This window comes from Tinamus guttatus, unplaced genomic scaffold, assembly GCF_059628265.1.
Source record: "Tinamus guttatus ecotype Peru unplaced genomic scaffold, ASM5962826v1 Tinamus_guttatus_pri_ptg000080l, whole genome shotgun sequence".
Classification (NCBI taxonomy): domain Eukaryota; kingdom Metazoa; phylum Chordata; class Aves; order Tinamiformes; family Tinamidae; genus Tinamus; species Tinamus guttatus.
The window spans coordinates 1,973,488-1,992,484 of record NW_028288614.1 but is presented as its reverse complement, the minus strand read 5'-3'; the positions used below and the strand labels follow the sequence as shown (position 1 = coordinate 1,992,484).

The window sequence follows — 18,997 nt, the reverse complement described above, 5'->3', positions numbered from 1 at the left end:
GGGAACTAATCAAAATGGGCTTTAATATAAATGCTGCTTTATCAGCATTTTCCAAGGTCCAACAAAGAAAGCTAGGCTGATTTCAGATCTTTTTGCTAATAAAATGCTAATATAGAAACCAAGGGGATTGTAATGAAAAACAAGTCACCATTGAGTTACCTGCCCAGGCAGCCATCATCTAACCAGGAAAAAAAACAAACAAACAAACAAAAAAAACCTCTCTTTTTAGCATTTTGCCCCAGTGACACAAAGTTCAAGCCTTAATAGAAAGCTCAAATATTGCTGTTTCCAGCAGCTATGATTTATCAGCCAAGATCACTGGAAGATGTTGAAAACTGCTAAAACCTAACCAAAGTTAATAAAACTGGTACGACTTATACCAACTAAATACATGAGTATTGCTTTCCTACTAATATTCCAGATAAGACTGCTATGTGGTCATGTTAACAATGAAACAGTTAAAACAACAAAACAAAAACATTAAACCACATTCAAGAAAATAAGAACAGCTGAAACAAAATCCCAACAGACCTTCATTTTCATTAATTTACCTTCATTTTTCCATGGTGGCTTAAAAATTTTACTTTCTGTTGGTTTCAGCAGATCTGCAAACTTCTCATTGATGCTCAATTTAGAAATATGTTTCTCTGTCTCTTGAGAGTTGGTCACTTCTTTTCTCTTCTTCAGTTCTTCACTCTGCTTCCGTCTCTCCTCTGCTTCTTTTGCTATTTGTTCTTGTTTCCTTTTATCTTCTTCCAGTTGCCTCTGCCTTTGTTGCTCCGCTTCTCTCAGAATCTCAGCTTGCTTGTTTTTACTCTCCTTTTCATGAAGCTGCTGTTGATTTTCCCTTTCTCTCATCACAGCAACTGCTTCTTCAGCTTTCTGTTTTTCTTGGATTTTTTCCTGTATTCGTTCTTCCTCTAGCCGCTTCTTTTTCTCCTCCTCTTCCCTTCGGATATTTTCCTGCCATCGGTTCTCTTTCTCCCTTTTTGCTTTCCTTAAAAAGAGGAGGGAGGAGAGAAAAATATTCATGTAAAAATGCATGAGATGGTGTTCACGGGGTAAAAACTGCACTTGTGGGTCAAGCTGCGCCTACGGTGTTGGTGACTTTTCATTGTGGGCCATTCTTTGGGAGCAGACGATGCTTTGCCTAGCGTGTAGGCCAGTGTATTTCACATAAAATTAAACAGATTAAGAGTCTTCATGCAGAAACACTCTGATGTGGTTACCTGTGCAGGGCCTTTGTGGGCACTTCTGCTCACCTGCATTCTTAGGACCAAGAAGAGAGCTCTTAATTTAACAAGGATGCTTTTAAGCTTTCGCCAAGGTACTTTGCAATCATGGGATTTAGATACTAAGATATCCGAGCAGATTCAGTGACAGAATTGGTCTCTGGCAGGCACATAAAGCTCATTTTTACACACTGATCTGCTGCTTTGCTTCCTCGTCTGCAGCAGTGGTAATTTGTACTCTACATCTTTGTTCCCTTGGCTACCAAATCACCCTCTCTAGCAGAGAGAAACAATCTGGAAATCTTCCTGTATTCTATGAAATTACCCACATTTTAACCTGCGCCTCACCTTGCTTGACAAGACATTACCTAGTTCAACACACTAAAAGACACTTCATCCTGGCTAACAGGAGACTCTTCTGGTCTCACCAGCTGCCCTGGGCCTTTGGGCTACAGATTTCTGAATTTCCATTCTGAACAGTCAGAGCAAGTTAAGAGTCATTAGAAAAGAAAATTTCAAATTAAAACCACAAAATAGAGCAACTCTTTCCTCATACTAAAAACCTGATTCAGTGAAACTAGTACAACGAAAACATTTCAGAGCTGAGGGCTCAGCACGGAGCACACTCATCCACCCACTCCCTGGCACTATTTCAGCCTGGGACTATTAAGCTCCACCACCAAAGTTACAGCAATGAAATAGCTGGCTGATAGTAGAAGGTCCAGAGAGGCAATATTCCAACTAAAAGCTTTGATTTCTTAATCAGCAAAACATAGTAAAAAATAAAACTAACTGCAAATGAGACCAGAAGAAAAGAAGAAGAGAGAAATGTAAATTTGGGTGTTTGATACAAGGGTTGGCTTAGCAAAAACAGTATTGCATATAAAGAATGATCCTTTCCTAACGATGTATGTGAATTTTCTTACTGCTCTTTTAAAAAAGAAGCTAAAACTGAAAACTAAATACTTGCTCATCTCCCAGCTTTCAATATTTAGGCAGGAATGAAGCAGTTGGTCTCTCTCCCATTTTCTTAAGTACCAGGGGACTACACTTGCCTTAATAGGAATTTCCATTTCTAAGGAAATGATCAGATAAAAACAGATTGGAGAGAGGAAAGTTGAACCATCTTGTATCACTGGTATTCCATACTAAAGAAATACTGGATGGGTTTCTACCAATCAGACTTCTTGTTCATTACAATTAATGTCTTAAGTGACCACAGCAGTATTTTGCTTTGGAGACTGCAATCCTTGGACATGGTACCTTGCGGCCTCGTCTTCCAGACGCTTTTTCTGTGCAAGTTCAGCTCTTCTTTTTTCTACTTCTCTTATTTTATCCTGCTTGATCCTGTGGAGCTGCTCCAAGGCTAATTGCTGCGTGTTATAACTTTCTCTCAGGTCCTAATGAGGGAACACAATGAAATACATTAAAAGAAATAAAGCTTTTTTTTTAATTATTAAAAGAAAAGCAATGAGGCATTTTAATGTTTTGTGAACCAAGTACTAATAGAAACGGACAAAGTAATATTAAGTTATTAATAACTCTTGAAAGTCACTGTAAGGAAAGTCAAACAAACAAAAGTATGAGAATGGCTGGCAGGTTTGCAAAGCCCTTTATGTAACTCAGGCTTTCAAGGAGCCCTTCCAGTCATGCACCTGCTGGAAATGGAAAACAGAGGAAATGGGAAAACACAAAACCAAGCAGTGAAACACCATGTTCCCTAGGGAACATATCTTACATAACCGGAGCGCACACTTGTTGAGGAGGCAGGTTTAATGGAAGCCAACACAACACCATAAACCTGAGGTCACACTCCTGCTTTTCTTCCTCTTCATTCACAACTGTAAGACCTAACTGAAGGGTGGTTAAGCTCAAGTAGAAGACTAAAGTAACTGAGGCAGGACTGGGATGATCACTCGCATATTAAAATTAAAAAAAAAAAATAGTGAAAATATTCATTAGGCTACCGCAGGGAAACACCTAAAGCCACTAACTCACACTTCATGACTTTGTTCTGTTCCTGTTGATCCTGTCCTTCAATTTTTATTCCATCCCTTTGATTACAAATATTTTCATGCAAAACATCAGGAATTTTTTGTTTAATTAAATTTACAGAAGAAAATAATACCACTACTAATTTGGAATGTACTTCTCAATGTCCCAAATGACTTGTAAGATGTTACATGCTTTTTTTTTTTTTTTTTTTCTTTTAGGAACTCTAGTGCTACACATCATCAATAGGTGCATCTTTACCAATAATCACGTTGCCTAAAAAATAGTCTAACTTATATGAAAAAGGCAAATTCACAAGACTTTTGTGTCAGTGCAGGTCTGTGCAACAAACTAAACCCAGCACTTTTTAAATTTCCTTTCCCCCCTCAAACATATTTGCCTCAATGCTTTTTATTTCTCATTTTGAAGACCACTATGGAAACAGACTTCATCAAAAAAAAAAAAAGTGTTTTTGTTTTAAGGAAAGAACAATCCTTTTGCAGGATAGAAAGGTCAGTTAAATAATTCTGAGAATAATTTATGACAATTTATGAGATATCTAACCCCAGGAGGCAAAAATAGTGTTGAGGCAAAGCAGCCACTAAATTTGAGTGCTGGGTTAATCTGGAGGTTTAACAGCACTGCATTTGGGATGCTCTAGGTCATATCCTGAGCATTGACAGGATTTTCTAGACTCTTCTGAACTCAGAACCTAATTCCTGACCTTAAGATGCATACACACAAGATGGAGCAAAGATGGAAAGGTGGAGGAAGACACTACGTCCAGAGACAAATTCCCCCTGCCCCCGATGCCATCTTAACTAAAAATATCTGGGTAAAACAAGTAAGCGAACACAGTCTATTAACATACAAGACGGCTATCAGTGTTTTGCAGTTTGTATTTCCAGGCAAGTAACATTTGAAATTTGTAAGAGCATTTATAAGCAAGCAAAAAGAAAAAGAGCCTAGCAATTTTCTACCAGGAAAATCTATTTAACAGAGGTCACATATGCAAACTGAAAGGGTAAGCAGAGAAAAACTGTGAAATAATTAAAAGCAGAAGAGCCAAAGATTAGAAAATAACCTTAAGTAAGAGGAAGAGGTTGTTGAGACAGCTTAGCAGAGACAAAAGGCACTGAAGAACAGAATCATCCAGATTCTCACGCTGTAAGATAAGGCAGATAAAAAGCCAATTAAACCTTGCAATGTATTTTTAAAAACATGTTTTAGGGAAGACTCAATGGTGGATGCAGCCACTGAACACAGCAAAGCCATGCAAGTGAACAGGTAACTGAAAAGGCATGTAACCAATGTTACATAACATCATCTTTTAAAGAAAAAAAAAAAAAAGCTATAAAAATATCTATGATTTTTCCCTGCATTCTTTTTAATGAATAGTATATGGCCCTCACACTAGCCCAACGTAAAAATCTTACTTTAGAACAATGCCACTGTGAAAAAGCTGGTAAATAAAGTTGTGGGGATACATGCAAGCCTGCCTGAAAATTGCATGCGTTTTTAGGTAAGTCCAGAGTCGTCTCTGAAACACAGATGCCTTCAGGTTCAATAGCCAATGTTTATTAACTTCTACACAAACAAGTGCTTTGTATTACTTAAAAAACAACACCTGAGACTGCCACCAGCTCTTTCATGATGTACTGTGAAAGCCTGTATTTTTTTTAATTAAAAGTGAAATACTAAATTCGCAATTCAAAAGAGGAAGTCAATAGAACCTCAGTATCCTAAAGGCAGAAATCGCAAGGCGAGAAACTCTGACTCCAAATCAAACCGAGTTCTAGAGGGCACAGTTTGAGAGTGAGCAACAGTTGATTCATGCAAAGCAATGATTAGCAAAATGTTAGTATTTTAATGAATTAGCTTAAAATGCATTTTTATTGCACTATTTATTTGCTGTATGACCTTTGGTGACTCTTATTTGACATTCAAAGATGGGAAAGGCTTTTGAAAGTGCAGCTGTGTAAAAGAACAGCACAAAAACCCACCCTGTTGGAGGTAACATCAATCTTTATGACTAGACACAATATGAAGATAGTGCTTACCTGTGTGTAACACTGTATGTTTAGAAATGTACCTACCTTAAGTTGACTGTTAAATGCATCCATTTCAGAGAGTTTAGAAGCAGTTTCTTTTTCAAGGGCATCCAGCTGTTCCTTAAGTCTTTGGCATAATTCTTCCTTTTCTGAGGACTTCTTGTGTACTGAACTGATCCCTGTATCTGCAGAAAAAAAAAATAAAAGGCCTTTTAATGGGATCTGCATTTTCATGAATTATGTTACTTGCTCCTAGTATACACACATTCCAAATTCAAAATATCTGTCCTCACAAAAACTCCCTGATTTACTATTCTGTTCTTTTAGAGCACAGGCAGGAATTGGACCCACTACTTAACTTGAGACACACAAATATTACAGGTAATGTATACAAAAAATAATTTGCAATTTGTTTTTATATCATTTTCGACTGATCCATAGGAAGCTTCTGGGGATTTCTAGAATGATTTAGTGTAAGTTTTATGTAAATGAAGTCTCCTGATTTTACACTATCAAAAAACACAAGGTTGCTATGCTAAGAATCATAGTATCTGCACAGTAAAGACAAAAGTGTTAATAAGGATCAAAGTATCTGCACGCTGAACAGTCTATATAAATAGAGTTTCATGCAAAACCCTGGCCTTTTCAGAAAAACATATGTTTAATCTCCAATTAAAACATGGAAGAGATAATAGAAAGTAGTTATAACAATTTTAAGTTACCCTACGCTTAAGACATAACTGGTTTGATTAATACTTCCTTGGCATAAGTTTTCTCTACATAATTAGAAGCTGGCAATGCAAACCAAAGAGAAATCACTTGCAGACACTTACTCTGAGTGTTGTCAAGCTGAGTATTTTTAATTCTTTCACTTAACAATTTCTTCTCAGGAACTAAATAGATTAGTTTATTCTGATAGTCCTGTGGATATTGGAGAAAACATAGGTTTTTAATATTGTTAAATATCAGTAACTAAAAATGGGGTAAGTTTTCAAACATAATTTAAATAAATGTTAATTAAACATCGTTATATATTTTTGTTGTGGGGGAGAGGAAAAATGGACTTCTTTTATATCCCCAATACACATACTATTAAAAAAAATAACCTTTTCAACTCACAAACATTAACATCACTGGAAAAAACACTTAATAGACTTTGTAAAAGTACAAACATTATCATGAGACCATTTACATTGACTGCCTCACATCTAACATGAAACAACAACATGCTATGACCCAGAAGGGTGGATGGCAGTTAGACATTTTTAAATAATTAAATGTCTTCTTATTTGGAGGAGAAAAAATATCCCCCATAACAAAATCTTAATTCTGTCTGAGGAAAATACTAACTTAACCTGGTGTTTTTTGCTTTCCATACTCAATTTTTTTTATGAGGAATATTTTTCTGTCTAGAGCCATATAAGAATTCATAACTGAAAGAAGAAGTCACTATGGTCTGTTTATAAACAGAGCTGAGGTTTTGATTGCTGTCATTATTCTACTATCAACTTGTAGTACATGTTAGCATTTCTTTAGCACTACAAAGAAAATTAAGAGCCTCTGGAATGTCGATGGCTTTGCCAATTTCCTCTCTGCACAGCAATCAAAATGATTCATTATTCCTCCCTATTGAGACTTATTAACATCATTATAGACACAGAATAGGAAACAAAGAATTACCAGCTTAAATGAAAACCACATACCTGAAGCTGCTGTTGTAGCTGCTTGACTTCCATAATTCCTTGGTCATATTTTTTATCTAAAGCCTCCAGCTCAGTTTTTCGAATTTGCTTTTTGCTTCGAATATCTTGCAATCTGTCTGAGATCTGATGATGTTTGTCTGTCTAGAAAGAAACCAAAAGAAAACTATACATGAGCAGCAATTTTTAAAACAAGCCAAAATATCTGCTTTAAATTGCTCATCCAAAGCAAAGCAAAATTCGTGACGTGTTTTAAAATATTTCACTTAAAGATAGGTAATGAAATGTATATCTTACTAGGGCTTCTAACTCAAGATTAAGGCTCTTTTTCCTAGAGGTCAACTTGACAATTTCTTCTTGTTCCCTGTTACGTTGATTTAGAAGGTCTTGGCGACGAATTCTTTCCCATTCCAATCGTCGCCGGCGCTCAAGTTCTTGCTTGGCTGCCTAGAGAGAAATGAAGTCAGTTTTAATTACAATGCAGATACAAAACAGAGACCATTATTTGATATTATATGCTTTGCTTCTAAATAGAGTAACAACAATGTAAAGAATTTTTGTTCAAGTGATTCCATATACTTCAGCATCAAAGAACAGAGGAAATGATGCTATGGGACTCCTGATGGACCTAACTCCTGGTGAAGAGTGGCATAATTCAGAGATCAGTTCACCTTAGAATACTGCCTATAAATGAGCATATTAGTGACAGATAATACTCACAACCTCTGAGGATTTCACACAGCTACAGAGAGTAGGCAAGTCTTAGCATGCCTAAAGACACAGTAAAATCAAATCTGTCTCAGAATCAGCAGGCATAATACAACATCAACTATGAGGTTCAGTAGAATCTTGTTTAGAACAGATTTTTTTTTTTTGAATTCTAAAAAAAATATCCATCCAATAAAATCTCACCTGTGCTATCTGAAAACTTTAACACAGGCCTCATTCGTTTATAAGAGATATAACATTTTAAGACAGAAGTGATACTCTCCAGAACAGCTTGCCAATAACCAGGCAGAGAGAACATTCAGGATTTGAGTGTTGTATCTATTGGGCACTGCATGTTCACATTCATTAAAGCATTAAAATATAATTTCAAGAAAACAACCTCCCGCCTTTCTATTTCTTTCCTCCTTTCTTCTTCCCTTTGTCTTTCCAGCTCTCGTTGTCTCTCCAGCTGTCTTTCCAATTCAAGTTGTTTCTTCCGTTCCTGCTCCTGTCGTTCCCGCTCTCTTTGCTCCTGTTTTTCTCTTTCTTTCTGAGCTTTACGTTCTGCCTCTCTCTGCTGCTGCTCCAACAGGACCTGGCGGCGTTTTTCCAGCTCCATATTTCCCCTCTCGTAGTTTGCCTTTCTTTTGTCCTCAAATGTTACTAAAAGAAGGAAATGTAGTTCAGTTCTGTCCTGTATAAAATACTGCTCTCCAACAAGTACCTCTGCTATGCCCTTAAGGATATATATGTTCTTACTGGTGAGCTGAAGCTGTTGGATCATGGATAATGTAAGCATATTTTTAGTATTATTTTGTCTTTCAAAAATGTGTTACTTTTAAATTTTCAGAAGTCTATTCCAATGGCAAAAATTTAAATATCACAATTCAAAATTGATTGACAGAACAGCTTGCATTTTAGAGGAAACAGAAAGGAATAACTTCTATAAACTAACAGAAGACTCTTCCTGAAAGGAAACAGGTATTCCATTATGCAAGAAACATTAATATACAGAAAAAAAGTCTCCGAAAATTCTCCTGGAGTTAAAAACAGCAGAAAGCAAAACAGAATCAAGCTCAGTTACTGCAGTGCAGGATAAAAGGAGATACACAGGAATGACCTAGGCTTTAAGTAATCCCCCTTCCGTAAGGAGAAGCAAGTCAGGGACATTTGCTGGTAGCATCTGCAATATGACAGCAGAATCTATACTGTGTATATGTTGTTTTCAGATAATTGAACAATATTGGCATCTCTTGGTTTCAGAATACTCCACATGCAGAACAAATAACATCAATAGCTTTTCCACAGCATTAAAATACTTGGCCACAAAAGATTTCTTTTCCAAAAATACATTATTAATGGTACCGGGAACAGCACACTTCTTTTCCAAATATAGTCCCTATCTCTGCTTTCTCAATTTTATTAGCTGCACCTGTCTGGCCGTATCTGCTCAACAACCTTTCTTCCATCCAGGATGGACAGCATCTGGCTCCTGAAATGAAGCCCCTTTGGGATTTCATTATGTCTTCTACTTTCTAAATATCTCAGTACCCTTTGAAGGCAAGCCTATACATTAAGAATGAGACCACAAAGCACATTTCACCTGGCTGTTTTTTCTGAGGCTCCTCCTCTTGCACAGGCTGGTAAGATGGCAGAGTTCCATTTATATTTTCAGTGTATTTTCCACTTCTGGAAAAGGAAAAAAGAAAAAAAGAAGTGGGAGAGAGAGAAATCAATTATTGTATTTGTAGAAAACATTTCCATTGAAAATGTATAATGTTGCACTGTCCTCAGTGCTTTACCTGAAAGAAGGTGGCACCAGTTCAAGAGGCAAAGTTAGTGGCAGAGGCTGTCCAGCTTTGGCCATATCAGTGAGGTGCATGGCTAACACAAACTCATCAGCTTTCAGCTGTCCATCACCATCAATATCAGCCAGGGACCTGCCCAGTTGTAATAACAATTCTAATTACAACTAAACAAAAACTCTAAACTCTAATTACAACTAACATCACAAGCACAACTGGCAGTTGAAATAACTTATTGTAAAATATTTTTTCAACTGAGAATTCCTGTGAAATGATGTGTAAAAATAATTACAATTACTAAAATGAGCAGTGGATAAAGAGAGACACCATTCTATTTAATAATGTGTTGTTTAAAAAAAGCTTTCAGAGAATATAGAAAAAAAAATAAAGAACAAAAGGTAAGTGAGGATTTGAAAGGTGAAGTGACATCTATCATTTGTTGCATAACCAATATTGGAGCTGGGAACAGAATCCAAATCTGTTCTTAAACAGCTCTACATGACAGAACCCATTTTTTTAAACTAATTTCTGCCTCAAAGAAAAGAAAAAAAAAAGAAAAAAAACAGAAAAAAAAGAGTATTATATAAAATTACATGCAATTTGCAGAGCTGGAATCTTTGTATAAAATTGTGCCTTCTTGGCAGTGCAGCTGTCAGTGCTGCAGGGAAGATGTGAAATACTGCATTTCCCTGCAAAAGGCAAAAAAAGGATCACCTGCTCTCTCTAACAAGAAGGCAGAACACACAGTCACAACATTAGCCTACTTGTACTTAAAATGCTTGCCACACAGGCGAAAAAGAATGAAATGCTTCCGGAGATGCAGGAAAGAAAACAGGAACCTCTCTCAAAGAATAGTGTATGTACAAATAACTGCAGCTCTGTGGCCTTCAACTGGATGTAGTTGAATTTTTTAACGAAAGCAACTGCTCATACCATTTTTTTTTTTTAAACCATGCGCAATTGGCCAAAAATATTAAGCAAAAAAATTAAATCCAGAGAAAAAGAAAAGCATGAGATGATAAAATGAGATTTTTATTAGGCCGACAGACCAAAACTACTAACATATAACATTACTATTATACAGGCACTCCTATGAACACCTGATACCAGTACAAATACCAGTATTTCTTTGCTTGGGACAAAACTGTGACAGCCTGTTAATCCTCTGAATTGGTTCATGGGCCTGTACTGGACAGGTGGTGTCCTGCTGCTGTGGAGTCTCCATCTCTGGAGATCTTCCAAACCTGTCTGGATGCCACCCTGTGCCACATGCTCTGGGCACAGGGACTAGAGGATCTCTAGAGGTCCCTTCCAATCTCAGTCATTCAGGGATTCTGTGACCTCCTTGCATTGGCTACTGACATCTTCAGTCAAGGCATGTTAGTAAGAATCATCTAGGAGGAAAACAGCCACTTTGTACCCGCTTTATTCATCTATTCCAGATGATGAACACAGGCTGATACTCCCTTTTGGCCCTCACAGCATGCAGCCAAATCAGATAAACTAATAATCCCAGTAAAGGCAAGTCTTAACATATGTGTAATATGTGAGTATCTACAGAAACTACAGGAAACAAAAATTTGAGGAGCCACTACTTTTACTCTCATTATATATTAAAACTAACAAACATGGACTACTGTTTCTTTCAGTACTTTACTTCTGAAATAAACTCACCTTCAGCTGAACTTAAACAGCTCACTACTAAAATTGAGGTCAGTATCTGTGTCATTATATAGAGCGTAACAGAAGGCAAAAACACTGATCTTACTAAGCAGAGTAGTCTGCAGAAAATTTACTAATTAACAAAGAAGTTAATAAGTAGCTGAGCTTCAGTTTAGGATTTTAGATCTATGGTGTCTCCTCCATTCAAACTCTTGTTGAATAAGGTACCTTTCCTCCCTAACGTCACAAGTGCCATCACTTTGCCATCAGTGACCAAACTTACCAAATAGTAGCCAACTGCGTCTGTGAAAGGTTTGATTGCAGAAGGGCATTCCTTGCCTGAAATCCTTAGTGAACAAATTATAATATTATTCAAAAAGCAGTACTTTGAACAAAGATTCTCATGCAGCAAAAAAGGTCATGAACAATTATTTTTTAAAATATTAATCTAATTTACTTTCACTAATGACTGACAGTATTGTTCACAGGCTTAACAACAGGTACCGATTCAATCAATAAAGATTTTAATATTCTGGGTGTTTTTTTTTTTTTTTTCACTCAAAGCTCAGAACAGAAAAACTGACACGAAAATAAGTATTTATGGTAATATGCATCAGTTGTGTTCGTGTAACAGCCATAGTCTGCCTTGAGTTTGAGCTGGTAAAATGGAAAGCTGTCAACTTTTATCAGTTGAAATCCCCAGCCCCCAAATTAGCTGAATAAGATAAAAACCAGTAAGAGTCTCTTTCGAAAGAGAGAAGTGTCCTCTCCTCTACAGACTAGAAAACTAAGGCAGAGGCTTGGAAAAAAGAGGCTTGGTAAGTCCTCAAGATGAGAATTCTGGACTGCTACACAGATGCAGAGTGACTTTATGCCAAACTCTCTCCTACTAAGACCCAAATATTTCATCAGCTTTCAGGTTACATGCAAGTAAAGCTTCCATAATTTCAGCAAGCCAGGATTCCACCCCAAGTCTTCTAGGTTCCCGAGGCAGAAAACTCTGCTGTTTCCCGGCTCCAGATCAAGAGTCATACTCACCTGACAAATATCCACTCATACTTTTATCAAGACTATTAAATTTCTGCCTGTATTTTAATCTGGAGGCCTGAGGAACTGCCCAGTCTGAGGATACAATCTTTGGTGAATTCCCAGTTAGCGAAGCACTAGAGGAAGAATTGGAACTGCAATATAATAATAATAAAGAAAGAAATTACATAATAAACACACACTAAGATGCAGCATCTTCTGGAAACATGAAAAACGCTTCCACAAAACTTTAGCTCTGCTAACTTACTATAAATATTTTTGACATTAATATGAAATACTACTGTGAAATTAGGAATAAATATATAAAAAGAAATTCTTGGCTTAAAGACTCTATACCCTTGGTATCACAGGCATTTGTCATGTATTTCACTCACGGATCACTGCAACATAGTATTACAGGAAAGCATCTTAGCTTTCACAAGAATGTTTAAAAGAACTGTGAAGCATGAGAGAGATATATATCAAAGTAAAACAAAAAGAAGAATATAAATGAATAAAAAAAAAAATAAACCATGAAAAAAAAATCTGATAAATTTGCAGCCAAAAGCTGCTTCTAAAGTTGCTAAAAACCACTATTTCATCTCTCTGACTTTCTATTACAGGCTAATTCATTCTGGTTCTGCAGAATAGTGATGATCGCCTGCATGGTTATGCCTATATGCCCAATTAAAAATAATAATTAAAAAGAGAGAAAAGATATTATACCCCAAATCAGCCTATTAACATCAGGTGTCTGTATGAGGAGTCCAAATCTAGATGTATATTCATCCAAGATGCCTTGTATAAGCAGCAGAGAACCCTCTCAATTGCCTTTTGGAAGATTTTTCCTCAAATACCCAATTAAGTAGATAAGTCACTTTGTCAATAATTAAGCTGTAAAAATCAATTAAATGATAGAGCTTTACACTTTTCCATTATTCATAAAACGAATTCATAAATAACTAAAACTCTTCCTACATGCTTGTTAATTATGTGGTGTGATTTATAAGGAATGCGTGCATCAGCTTATAAACATTGCTTCTGTACCCACTTGCTGAGTTTTACTTCTATTTACTCTGCTGTATACTCCCTCATTTTTGACATAAATTCTTCTTTGGACTCCTCACCTACTTGAAACAGTTTTGTTAAATTTACCAAAAATAGTATTCATTATGATTTAAGACTTTTCTTTAAAAAAAAAACAAACTTAAAAATATAAACAAACATACAACAATTTTTAAAAGGCACACTACTCAAGTTTAAGATAAAATTATTTAAAGCTTAATTGCCATACCTGCTAGATCCTAAATCAATCAGTGATTGTGCCTTCTGTATATTAGTGCCACCAAGCCCTCCTGCCATGGGAGCAAAAGAACCTGTATGGGGCAGTGCTGAGAGGAACAAGCGACAAGAAACACAACAAAAAGTTAAAAAACAAACTTGTATAAGGTAATGCTTTGTAATTACTGAGTAAGGTTTGAGTTAAAGTAAGAAAAGCTAATGAGATCTTCTAAGATTGACTAGTTATAACTGATTCTATGAAGGTAAACATAGATAAAATACATTTAAAAAAAAAATCTTACGCGATGACTAGTATTTCAGCATGCAATTAATCAGAAAAAGTCAGATTCATATTTCTGAAACTGAGTACTGGACTATATTAAACTCACTTGAGGAGAAAGGTATGGACAAAGGCTGGAGGAGGCTGGACGTCCCATTTGGCAATGACGAGGTACTGACAGAAGGCACCAGGGGAGCAGAGAGAGCCAGCGGCGGAACGGAGGGCACCGAGGTCAGGGAGGACATGGGAGCTAACGGTGCCATCGCAGACATGGACGTTGGCATGGACAGATTTGGCATGCTACCCATTCCTAGAGCAAATCCAAACAATTCAGCATTTAATACCATGGAGGCTCCATTTTTCTAGGCAGAAACTACACAAAGCAACTTGCATCAAGAAAGGCAGCAAGCTACAATGTATGCTCATGTAGAAAGTTTACTTCGTCTCTAAAGTTCAGACAATACAGTTCACAGAAAATGCACAAAGGACTGAAAAATACTGTATTATTAAATTTCCACAACGGATGAAATTATCAGAAGTGTGGAGAGTTCTTTCAATATCAAGAAAGAGGTTTTGGAAAGTTTCTAATTCAGAATATCTTTGTTTCTTTACTGATCCATGCAATAACTGAGATTAATGCTTAATCTGACTGATTTCAGATGAATCTGGGGATTTTCATTTGTGAATATTTTTATGTTCATATGTACCAAAGCGAGCAGACATTAATGGCGAAAATACTGGAGCTTGTTTCATGACAGGAGGGAGAACCACAGGCAAGTGTTGTCCTTGTAACTTCAGCTTGATGAGCTTCATGGCTATAGAAAACTCCTGTTGATCCATTTTTCCATCCTTGTTCAGGTCTGATAGGGCCCTTAAAGAGAAAGGAACAGAACCCCACATGAAAAAAATTTGAATTCTTTTTTTTCATTTAATAATAAGCTTTTCTATCATTTTTATGTGTCTTTTTTATATATAAAAATCAAACAACAAATATTACAACTATTTGATTCTGAAACATGGTCATTCAGAAAACTTCTGAAGACACACTGTGCCACTATGAAAAACTGCATAGAAATTAGGCTTTTAAGCCTGACATATATACCCTCTTCCTTTGGCATTTTTCCAAATCAACTTCAAATAAAATCAGGAAATATATGAAACAGTGCATACACCAGCAAATTGACAAAACTGCTGATAAACGAGACATGAAATCTGATATCTTATTAACACTTAAGCAGACCAGCTGTAAGGATGTGAATAAAAATCACAAGAAAATGGTCAGAGACTTAATATTTAGCTGTATTTTCCCCTTTATTGCTTCATTCTCTTACTGTTCATTAAAATATAAACTAAAGCACTATAGAAACATTTCACAATCATTCTTTTTAGTCATGTTAAATATTTAGAGAAGAAATTAAGTTTATATTTTATCAAAACATGTATTTTCTTAAATATTCCTTCATAAGTAAATTCCTCTTACTCCTTAATTATTAAGGGCCTTCACGCCCAGTTTCTATTAATGTGTGCACACCCTGATAATAATGAAGTACCCTGAAATGAATACAACGTTCTGGTGAAGTCTGAGGAGTTATGAAAGAAGAAAATCTCTGTTTCAGATGTTACAACCTCTACATATAATGCTGCAAAGAACAGTATTTTTTTCCAGTTCCTGTACTATGGTACTGGGCTGATATAGAACAGTCTATTACAACTGATCTTCTGCTAACATAATATATTGTTTTCCAATTTCTCCTTTTTTTTTTCCTTTTTAAAAATATTTTCGTATATTTTCCACTCTCCTTTTAGCAGCATATAACTCTTCTGAAACTTAATTTTATTACAGCTTTTTAGTATTATTAGTTTTTTTGAATAACATTCAATTTGGTACCTCCAGAAATTAACTAACCCATCATTTACCTCTTTTACATGTTATTATTTAAAATACTGAGGCAAGGCTTAACAACCACCTATGTGGCACTTTAACAGGCACTTCCCTCTAAGAATGCTCTGGAGTTTGTTATTACCTTTTGCAAAAAGCATTTACTGTAGTTTTAAAGACAGCGTTCAAGAAGATCCAATTTAAATTAACTTTGTTCCAGCACTGACCTAAAAAGGAGTATCTTTCTAAATTCTTATTATAAGTGTGGGTTCAATTCTTCTTCTGTATTCAGCAAAATTCAGTAAAATTCAAATACAGATTCAGACAGCATTCCTATTTTGCTCAAAGCATCTTTTATATTATATTACATACTGAAGAGAACACTTTCATGCTACACATCTCCCATCTTAAAAAATGCAAAAGAATGACTTACCATATTTCAGCTAGAACTGAAGCTGGTAGACCTGACTGTAAGAAAAAGGTACGTGCTTGATCACCTATGATAAACAAGAAAAAAAGAATGAAGAAAGACTCTTACGCTAAACCCATGAATATTTACTAATGTCAGAACTTTCAGAAGACCCCAGTACTCTCGGGGAACCCGACCTTAGCAGGGGAGCAGCAGTTAAGCTTTCTGGAGTTGAGCACCACAGAACTTTGTGGTGACAGCAGATATCAGGTTCTGATGCAATCTCTAATTGTAATGTTTTGCTCTGAGAATACGTAGTGCCAAATAGTTTTAAGCCACAAATCAACAGCTGCCAAGACTTTTATAGATGCAAGATTAAAATAAACAAACAAACAAACAAACAAATATAATGTAAAAGACTGAAAATTTAATTCTGATCTAACTCCTTTTCCAGGAAAGGATGTGCATGCTATTTCTTTCTCTCATCCAATCTGACTTGGCCCAGTACTGCCTCTTTAGAAAACCTTGGAAAAAATAACATGTCCCAAATAACATGCAGATCCCAAGAAATATTCAATAGTTCAACATTTCTGAGAGGGAATGGGAGCTTTGAGCAAACCATACTCAGGTTCCTCATCAATCATTACTGATTGTATTGTTAGAGAGACATACAATAAAACATGGATAATGCTGTTTTTGCTTATCCAACAGTGGATTATGTATGTGTAGAACTAAGATTTCAGATTATTCTTCCTGCATCTTTTCATACAGAGCCTAACATTTTAAGTGCTTTTCAAATGAACAAAAAAAAAAAAGGACTGAGAAAAGAGTGGGAAGGCTTTGTGGTCCACAAAGGGCAGAAAACAGAAGCACTGGAGTCAGCAGCAGGACAGAAGGGTGGGGAAATGAGGCAAGTCCAAGGGCTCAGGGCTAGTCTTCGGTGCCTATCCAATCTCAAGGAGCAGGGACATCTATTAAGTCATCGTTGTACACTGAACTTGAGATTTTTCTTGATTATTTGTTTTTAAAGCTGCAATTTTTAAAGAGCAAACCAGCATGACCCAGCTGTTTTAGAGAAGAAAAAGCAGAATGCAACTGCAATTGATGGTTGGCAATTGCAACACACCATCAGCCTACCCAGAAGTTGTGGATGACACGAGGGTTAATAAATGTCCAGTGGTCATTAAGGAGAACAAGCTGTCATGATCTCTTCCTGGGCAACAAAGCTCTCTAAGAGCACAGTGCTCTCTAAGGCTGTTCAGTCAAGAGAGCCACTTCTTGTGTCCCTGCCCTCTCTTGCTACAATAGCTGCTGTAAGTGCTCCTTGGCAGCCTCCCATCAGAACACAGATTTAGCCTGATATTCCTCGGGTCTGAAACTGGTCAGAGTGACAGCACTAAACTGCTGGCTGCAGAGGTGGCTGCATTAATAAAAGAGAACTTCTAGGCCAGATTTTGGTCTTAAGCTTGCAGAAGTTTAACAGTAGGAACCTGTGGCTTTATGCCCTGAGTAATGTGGCCATCTTGGTCACATAACGAAAGGCTGGAAAAGGATATTGCTTTCGAAGTGTTTTACAAAGTCACTTTGCATGTACACATAAGTCAATGTATAACACAGAGTCCCAGACCAACCTGTAATGTGGCCTCCTGTGGGTTTCAGGCTATCAAACTGCTTGTCGTGCTTTGCCCGCTCTTCCGAGGTGATGGCCCATATGTTTGGGCCTCCTGAAAAAAAAAAAAAAAAAACAGAGATGGAAGATGTTTAAAAACAAAGCACGTCACTCGTGAAACCACAGCTTAGTTTTTCAAGAGGCAGGATCAGCCTTGGGCACATCCAGCTCCTACCAGTTCGACCAGGATATGATGAAACCCAGCCTGGCTTCCGCGATGTGCAAGCGGTAGCCAGGCCCATTGCCCAGCCCGGTGGCTCTATCCTGGCCTTTCAAACAAGCCTTTCCAAGTTGCTTTCCAGCTGATTCCGGGCAGGAAGCACGTTGCTCCCCCTGCTCTGTGTGATCCCACTGAACAGTCGTGCTGTGATGGCCCTGAAAGGTCCTCGGAGGGACGGCGAGGGCACCGTGGATGCCATGCACCAGCCCGCGCCCCAAAATTGAGACTGAGACTCCTAGCAAAAACTCAACGCGGCAACATTCTGCATTTTCCAAGTAAGATATGACTTCCACTAACTATATGTAGAATATTATGGCCTCAAAGTAACAAAGCTAAATTGCAAGGAATAAAGATGTTTACCGAGCAGTGTTGATAGACCAGAAAGAACCAGAAATGACTTTCAAATATATCCAAACCTACTGTAAAGGCATCTGGGCACATGCCCTTTGCAAGGGGGCAATTTGCTATTCTCTTAAGTGAATCCACTTGCATTTTAAGAAGCTGTTTTAGCTGGGAAGCTTTTGAGAAAATCCAAGTTTCCAATCAATGAATTAGTCAACATTCTGAATAAAAAACCCCACAGCAACACTGAAGTTGTTTAAAAAAAAAAAAAAAAAAAAAAAAAAACTACTAATACATTATTTTCAGCATTACTACTTTCAAAGAACTCTTAAGCTGCTCTCCAATATTCCTACTGGTCGCTAAAAGCACCAGTAAAATAAATAAATTAATTCTGATAAGACATTAATAATCTGCTTTCAAACACACAACATTTGGAAAGAACATTACAAGAAAGTGCTGCTGCTTCCCACAGAAGTCTAATTCCAGAGCTGAGAGAACTAATGATATCTTCTTTAAGAGCTGCTTTCATCCTTTTTTTTCTTTTTTTTCCCCCAACCAAATCCTTTCCCACAACAAGGTTAGCAACTGTCAAGCAAACATACAGCCCAGGGCATACACATCACCACTGTGACCCACCTCTCTATTCAGGCACATATGCAAACACCCTTTCCAAAAAGACCTAACGCTGCCTCTTAACAAGAGCCTGTTAAGCCTGTCACCCTCCTTGCATATTCACACATG

General features: G+C 36.9%; 1 protein-coding gene across 2 annotated transcripts in view; it reads right to left on the bottom strand.

The window, feature by feature from the left end:
• Positions 1-18,997, bottom strand: part of ITSN2 (intersectin 2) — a 73,007-nt gene that overhangs the window by 27,666 nt on the left and 26,344 nt on the right. The window contains exons 3-19 of one of the 2 annotated variants that reach the window (XM_088520132.1): positions 17,657-17,749; positions 16,050-16,113; positions 14,445-14,608; positions 13,847-14,047; positions 13,471-13,567; positions 12,189-12,331; positions 11,434-11,497; positions 9,486-9,623; positions 9,287-9,372; positions 8,084-8,346; positions 7,273-7,422; positions 6,979-7,119; positions 6,109-6,196; positions 5,321-5,460; positions 4,309-4,389; positions 2,496-2,632; positions 552-997 (exon numbers count right to left, since the gene is read on the bottom strand). In XM_088520132.1, coding sequence (XP_088376258.1) covers positions 552-997; positions 2,496-2,632; positions 4,309-4,389; positions 5,321-5,460; positions 6,109-6,196; positions 6,979-7,119; positions 7,273-7,422; positions 8,084-8,346; positions 9,287-9,372; positions 9,486-9,623; positions 11,434-11,497; positions 12,189-12,331; positions 13,471-13,567; positions 13,847-14,047; positions 14,445-14,608; positions 16,050-16,113; positions 17,657-17,749 — 2,496 coding nt within the window. The remainder of the gene's footprint in view (positions 1-551; positions 998-2,495; positions 2,633-4,308; positions 4,390-5,320; positions 5,461-6,108; positions 6,197-6,978; positions 7,120-7,272; positions 7,423-8,083; positions 8,347-9,286; positions 9,373-9,485; positions 9,624-11,433; positions 11,498-12,188; positions 12,332-13,470; positions 13,568-13,846; positions 14,048-14,444; positions 14,609-16,049; positions 16,114-17,656; positions 17,750-18,997) is intronic. The other variant, XM_088520131.1, reaches the window with a different exon arrangement.